A 7,890-nucleotide genomic window follows, 5' to 3' on the forward strand; every position below is an offset into this window, starting at 1 on the left:
CCTGAGCTAGGACATCATGATTTGATTGAAAATGTATATGCTCTGCCTTTCATTCTAGCTGTATTCTTGTGCTTTAACCTTTGTTTAAAATTCAGTGATTGGTTATGATTTTTCAAGAATCTTTATATACTGGGGTCCACTGTTTGGAGCCCACTGTATATATACAGACAGGTGACATAATAACCTGAAAAATGAGTGGAGAAGCAAACTCCTCACTCAGACGCTTTATATTGGCTTGTACTTTAATTTTAATTTTTTCCCCACTATCATTAGAAAACCTTGGACACTGTTGGGTAGAAGTACTCATATACTTTGTTTTAACTATGCATCAGAGTACACATGAAGGCTACCCAGTGTAGCTTTGGAGCATTGGTTGTGCTCGGATAGCAAAGGCATGAGTCAACAACAATTAACAAAAACAGTTTTTATCATGTCTGTAATGTGTGAACTCTACAGATTTTAAAAGTAGCTATGTATGGGAATTAGAGCACCAGTACAAAGCTCAGAGGGACAACAGCATGGTGGGTAAACGCAGAGTTGATGCAGACTGATCCCTGTGCTGGATTGAATGTTTACACCTCTAACAACCTGAGAAACAAGTCAGACATTATTTGTCCATGGCCTCAGATGTACAGTATGTCACCTAATTTGTTATTTGTTAGTAGGGAAATAAAGTAGGATATGGCTGAACATTTGGATAGCTTCAACTGTTGCTGGCTGGTTTTTTTTAAATTATTTCAATTACAATCAGATTCCTGACATCTGCCAAAGCTCAGAAGCCCAGCAGAATGTGAATGTAGTCACTTGCTCTGTCTTCTTTGCTATCAATTATATCTGTTGTATTCTGTATCCCCCCTGTGCTGCCTTCCCGCCCACACTATGTTAAACTAATGTAAGTAAAGATGTCATAGGTTTACACTTGTAATGTAACAAGGTGAATGTATAAATAGATTTAGTGCTCTGTGTGTGCGTGTCTGGTTCCTGACTCTCAACTGAGAAGCTAGACTGAACTTTATCATAAAACTCTAAATCTGCCTCAACTTTTTTTTGGTATAAAATGTATCACTTGTGGTCGCTATTAACATTTTGGCAGTGTTTATATATATATATATATATATATATATATATATAATTTATTGCAAAGAAAAGCAAGTCATTTGTATTATTTGTATTTTCAGACTGGTCAATAGCATTTTAATGCATACACAAAAACAGGATAATGAGATGATTTTTGGAACAAACTGACATTGTTTAGTTGTAAATGTTGCTTGAATATGTACATTAAGTATATTTATATACTTTACATTCACTGTGTTAGATATATTTTACATATATAAATACATATAAAATTGGGTGTCTGTGGCTGAGGTGTAGAATGGTCGTCCTCCAACCAGAATGTCGGCGGTTTGATCCTCAGTCTTTCCCATCTGCATGCCGACGTGTCCTTGGGCAAGATACTGAACCCCTAAATGGCCGCTCATAGATGTTGAATGCACTAATTGTAAGTTGCTTTGGATAAAAAACAACATGTTATGTAATATAAATATATGCAAAACAGTGAACGTAAAGTGCTCTGCATGTACAGAGAACATAGAACATAAAGCAGAAACAAGTTTTCTCTATGAGCATGGCTTCCAAGTTGAACAAAGCAGCATCTTCCTGAAGGTTTGTCTGAGCTCTGCGCTGCGGAAGGCATAGATGCCTGGGTCAATCAGGGCGTGACTCATCAGCAGCACCATGTGCAGCTGGAATAGCGATCGGTAGCACTCGCAGTATGGGTTCGCGGGGCACACCATGATGATGATAAGGTGGACAAAAAACGGCGCCCAACACACCATAAATGTCCCGAACAGGATGGTGAGAGTCAGGGCCCCTCTCATGCTGCAGCACCTCCAACGACACTTACCCACGCCACTGGTGGGCAGAGCTGCAATCTTCAGGGCATGGATGCGAGCCAGCATGAACATGTAGACATAGAGGAAGCAGATAATCACCAAGGAGACGACGAAGAAGACGACAAAGCAGATCATGGTGAACTTGGCGGCAAAGAACCTCACCATAAGTACGGCTGACACCCCACACATTGTCCAGATGACACCCAAGACTGCCCTGGTGCGTTGCATTGTCATAATGTTGTGATATCGCAGTGCATGGAAGATGGTGATGTAACTGAAAATGAAAACAAAGATTTAAATCTTCCTAAATCATGATCGTTACATTGAGTGTCATGTGGAAGCTTTAAACCTTCAGTAACTGACTTTTGTAGCCATGTGTTGTAGTGGAAGAAAAATGAAAAGACAAAACAGACTTTTTTTTTTCCTTTTAAGCTGATACATGGAACTGTTTTTGGCAAAAAAAAGCCTATTTACATATATATGTCTGACTCACCACAGATATGTTGAGACGGAGTCCCAGTTAGACCTGATGTTATGAATTAATGTTTATGTTAAAAAAAATATAAGCAGAGGTTAACTATTTTCAGAGACCAAAACAGACACAGAAACAAGCTACAGTAGGACCACATTCATTCTGGTTTCCTTAACAGTCAATTAATCCATATTCTCTTTGATTTACACAGTTTAAAGCATCATGATTGAAAAAGGGCTGCGAAGCAGCACTGAGCGGGCCCGTTTTGAGCACCCCGGGAAGAATAAACGCTTCACTTCCTGTGTCCGTCACGCAACGCCTAACCACGCCCACTAATCATGCATTACGGTCCAGTACAGACCCCATGGTGAAAATTGTATGTAAATCTAATTAAAGTTGTAAAACGAGGCTTACTTCCTGTTGCCAGTAGGTGGCGCTATCACTATCCCTACATACAGACTAATAGATCTGTTCAGGCCGAGACTTTGATCATGTGACAGAATTTTGGGGCCGATTGGACAATACACAGTGGAGTTAAAGAAAACTTCCTGTTTCACAGGGAATCAGTAGGTGGCGCTATGACCCTGACTCAATATTGACTCATGGAGCTGTTTGGGCCTGGACTCTGATCATGTGACAGAATTTTTAGGCTGATTGGACTATGCACAGTGAAGTTAAAAAAAACTTCCTGTTTCACAGTGAATCAGTAGGTGGCGCTATGACCCTGAGTTAAAATTGACATATGGAGCTGTTCAGGCCTGGACTCAGATCATGTGACAGAATTTTGGGGCTGATTGGACAATGCACAGTGGAGTTTTAAACAAACGTCGTTTTCACAGCGAATCAGTAGGTGGCGCTATGACCCAGAATTAAAATTGACACATGGAGCTGTTCAGGCCCGGACTTTGATCATGTGATTGGACAATGCACAGTGGAGTTATGACAACGTTGTCTCCTTTGGCGAAGGATCAACCTTCCCTGAACATCAATGTTTAAGGAAATGTCACAATTCTGACCAAGGACGTATGACTTGTCTGAGCTCATTTGAGCTGTATATTGTAAAGCAGCCAAGAGCAGTGCATCAAAGTATGAAACATGCCACTTCCTTTCGCCAGCAGGTGTCGCTGTAATGATGAGTCAATATTGACATATTGATCTGATCATGGCGGGACTGTAATCGTGTGAAAGAGTTTTGAGTCCGATTGGATTATGCACAGAGGAGTTATCACAAATCCCTCTTTTTTGGTGAATCATTAAACTTTGACGCCACGGTCACACCGTGTGACATACACTAAAACTTTGAATTAGTTTTAATCTCAATGTTGTTGAGGTGAGAATCATTGAATTTAAAGTTGATCTGATGAAAACTCTAGGAGTTGTTTGTTCAAATACAACATGTGGAAATGGTCCAAAATGGCCAGTCAATTCCAAATGGCCGACTTGTTGAAATTTGGAATACATCAAAGTTTAAGATGTGCAAAAAACAAGACATTTCCTGTTGCCACCAGGGAATGCTGTGATTTTAAGTCATGATTTCTGTGTAGATGTCATCAGGCCGGGACTCTTGTCATACATATCCAGTTTGGATTAGATTGGACCATGTATGTCTGAGATACAACAACCTTGTGTTTTGATGGCAAGTAATCAATATTTGGCGCCACGCCACTGTCACACTGTGTGACGAAAACTCAAAAATCAAGGTAGTGTTAATCTCCATCTTGTTTAGATGACACTCACCGAATTTGAAGTTGATCTGATGAAAGCTCTAGGAGGAGTTCGTTAAAATACACGTGTAAAATGGCCATAATGGCCACTAAATCCCAAATGTCCGACTTCCTGTTGCGTTTTTCATAATGCTCCTTGAGACATTTTTGTTCATCTGGTCATGACACACATGTGTACCGATTTTCGTGGAGATCAGTGAAAGCAAACTCAGGGGCTGCGTTCTAGGTGGTGCTGTTCAGCCATTTTACCATGCCCATTTCAAATTACTCCAGAATGTGTAAATTTTGGTGAGTTTTTGAACATGTCTAGGCCTTGAAAAACTAAAATCATTTGCCTGAAAAATAATAATAATCACATCATTTTCAATAGGGCCTTTGCACTGTCAGTGCTCGGGCCCTAATTAGTATTCTTGTTGATTATATTCATACCATCACACTAGTGGTCTTAAAGTATCAGACATTCTTCTATAACACTTTGGTGTGCATATCCCAGCCCTACCCACATACCGGTCCACAGCAATGGCCAGGAAACTCGAGATGGAGCCAACGAACGACATACACAGCAGGGAGTCCATCACATCGTCCAACTTTGTCTCAGAGGAGCCTCTTTTCTCCAGCTGCCCCACGTCGGCCAACACAATCATCAGGGTCTCCCAGGTTTTGGTAAGGCTGGCGATGGTGTTGAATGCTGCCAGGCTGCAGATGAAGCAGTACATGGGCGAGTGAAGATCCCTATTTCGTATGACGGCTAACACAACCAGGAAGTTCTCACCCAAGCTCACTAATCCCATGGTAAGGAAGAGAGGGACCGGGACTTTCACTTCAGGGCAGTCCGTCTGGAATACTGAGGTCGTGTTCATAGTTCTGTTTAGAGGGAAACGTTCCAGAGCTGTCAGGATATTGAGGAGAGTTAATTAGGTCAAGATTTAGCTCAGAAATACAATTTGAATTTCCCAATTTTAAATCTTCTTTTAATCTTCAAATCAATGTGTGTCAGTGAAAACCTTAAGGAAACTATTAGTTACAACATTTTATTACAATGAAAACGAGAATAAAACCAAATAAAAACTAACAATTAAAAATTATTAAGATCGAATCTTTTCCATTTTTCATCAGTGAACCAAAAATAGGACACATAAACAATTAATACCTCCCCAAAATACCTCTTGCTGATATAGTGTGAGGGGCTGCTCTGCTGTTACCTTTTAGTAATGTACTGTACTACGGTCTTCATCAGCAACAAGAACAAACTATATCAACAGATAAAAATGTAAGCTAATGCAACATTATCAGTTAATGTGATTGTGGAAGTAGCTTGACTGTTACTTTTAGATGGCTATTTTGCATATTGCTACCAGAAGGAATAAGTAAGTTTTCAGGATTGATATTGACAGTAAACCAGCTAAACCTTCCTCTGAACTTTCACTTAAGATATGTCATTATCTTGTCACATATCCCAGCCTTATTTAGTGAATAAGTGAGTGAATACGCAGGTAACTGCAATAAAGCAAGGTGAGCAGTATTGAGGAATTTTTGACCATCCTCACACATTACTGTATATGCCACTATATATTATGTATATAATGTAATATTATATGATATCTGTACAGGAGAATAGTGCCTGTCTAAATTCCAAAGATACTCCATTCTCTCTTTAAGCAGTACCAAAGGTCAGGTTATAGATAAAGGACCAACCAATGCATTGTAATGGCTAGGTGTAACATAAAGAGTGACAGCAATTCTAGCCATTCATGGATGTGCTGTTAGAATGGGTGAATGGCCATCTAAAAGTAACATATATATATATACAAATTTAATAAAATTTCATATATATATATGAAATGTTATTAAAGTTGTTAATGCAAAATTTTGTGGAACTGTCATGCTGTGGTTGTGGTTAAAAATGCAATGTATTCATAAACTGGTTTAGGAAGAAAATCACATTGGAAATAAAATCTATTCTTATGATAAGGTGCAGCAGCCATTCTCAAATTTCTGTCCAACAATGTTGTTGAAGATATTAAATTAGTTCTACTATTTCTTACTATCACTTATGATGATAGATGAACAGAAAGACAGGCAGATATTTGTGCATGTCATGCTGGCTGTCCATGCAATGTTAAGGGGAAGATGGGAAATAAACTCCACAACCAGATGAACACACACCAGGTTCAGCAGCTGCCTCCTCTCTCCAGCAAAATTCTGATGTTTGATATCAGACCGGACCTGTATTTGCATAAACATGCGTCTATTATTTGAGTATTGGTTTAAACAAGATTTAATTGGCTGGTGCCTGTGCTGCCACTTCAAAAGTTTTGCATTCTACCGCACACAGCACAAGCAAGGCAAAGTAACTGAACCCCAAAGCAGTTAAGCAATGCATGACATCATCTGATTCAAAGTGGCTTTTCGTTGAAGCCTCCACCGTGTATGAGTGCTCCATATGGCTGTAGTTTGGCACAATTGTTATTAGCGCTCAAAAATAGCCAACATACTAAGACTGTGCGTTAACATGCTCCTTGGAAGGTCCCATTTCCTGAGTTGTGAAGTCATTCCAACTTTGGTATGTTCAGGTGCTTTGAAGTTGGAATTTGGACAAAAACATAAAAGCTGTTAACATATTTTGGTTTTTTTGAGAGCTTTTAAATAACACCTTGACACCTCTTTCCAATATCTAGATCAGTGGTCGCCAACCTGTCGATCGCGATCTACCAGTCGATCTCGCAGTCTTCATTGTCGATCCCCGAACTCTCTGGACTCACTGGCTGTCGTCGCGCCACAGATCAGCTGTGTGTCGGTTGTCTTTTTTTCACACGAGCTGCGTGTCCGCTACTGGCGGCTGAGCTGCTGGTTTATCTCCTGCATTTCCTTCAAAACAAGTCAGTTTATGTAATAAACTTAATTTCAGGAATCTACGGTATGAAGATGTGCATCTTCCAGTCTGTCGATAACAATCAAAGCCCTGTTAGAACAAATGAATGGATTCAATGGATGTGAAATATTAGCAGGAGTGGAAGATGCATGGCTTCATACTGTATGGCCATATTCAAGTCAAACCCTATATGTAAAAACATTGTGCTGCAGTAGCAGCTCCTCTGCAGAACATATTCTTGAACTGAGAAGCTACATATTGTGCATTGAACAGATGCTATAAATATGAATTGATATTAATGTAAATATTGTGCATTTAAAGTTGCACAACTGCCTTTCTTTGAGTATATTCATGCTCATAAATTCAGCCTTTAACAGAAATAGCAAAAAATTATAAATGTGACCCTCCTAAGTAGGTTTTATGGAAGATATCAGGGTGGTAGATCTCTGCGTATGTTTGGAATTAAAAAGTGATCTTGGGCTCGAAAAGGTTGGTGACCACTGATCTAGATAATAACGGAGACTGTTACATCTCGCCTGACTACCTAAGTTATGTTCACGTTATTTATTATAATTTAATTCCGTGTTTCCTGTTTTATTTTGGTAACCTCTGACTCTTCTCGTTTCAGACCCCACGTCCTGTCAAGTTTCCCTCCTGTGTGATTACTTGCCCCGCCCTAATGTGCTACACCTGTGCCTGATTGTCTCACCTGTGTGTCATATCCTTCCCTGTATGTGTATTTAGTCAGTGTGTTCCGCTCGTGCAGTTGGCAGAACATGGCAACTGCCCCTTATTAGGTTATTTTGTGTGGAACAATATCTGCACCAAACTTCATGGCTAATAGTATTTGTCACAATGTTTCCTAGCTTTGATAACACTTTCATTGGCCCCTCAGTAAAGAAACTATGGAACTAGATGCTTGTCAAA

The 7,890-nt window shown here is 39.7% G+C and overlaps 1 protein-coding gene across 1 annotated transcript; it reads right to left on the bottom strand.

Moving 5' to 3' along the window:
* Positions 1-1,619: 1,619 nt before the first annotated feature.
* On the bottom strand, positions 1,620-6,336 carry mc2r (melanocortin 2 receptor). The gene is made up of 3 exons (XM_034611245.1): positions 6,258-6,336; positions 4,599-4,980; positions 1,620-2,169 (listed from the first exon to the last, which is right to left on the bottom strand). The coding sequence occupies exons 2-3, from the start codon at positions 4,949-4,951 to the stop codon at positions 1,620-1,622; spliced, it is 903 nt and encodes a 300-aa protein (XP_034467136.1). The 5' UTR covers positions 4,952-4,980; positions 6,258-6,336.
* Between the last annotated feature and the right edge of the window lie 1,554 nt (positions 6,337-7,890).

This window comes from Hippoglossus hippoglossus, chromosome 16, assembly GCF_009819705.1.
Source record: "Hippoglossus hippoglossus isolate fHipHip1 chromosome 16, fHipHip1.pri, whole genome shotgun sequence".
Classification (NCBI taxonomy): Eukaryota; Metazoa; Chordata; class Actinopteri; order Pleuronectiformes; family Pleuronectidae; genus Hippoglossus; species Hippoglossus hippoglossus.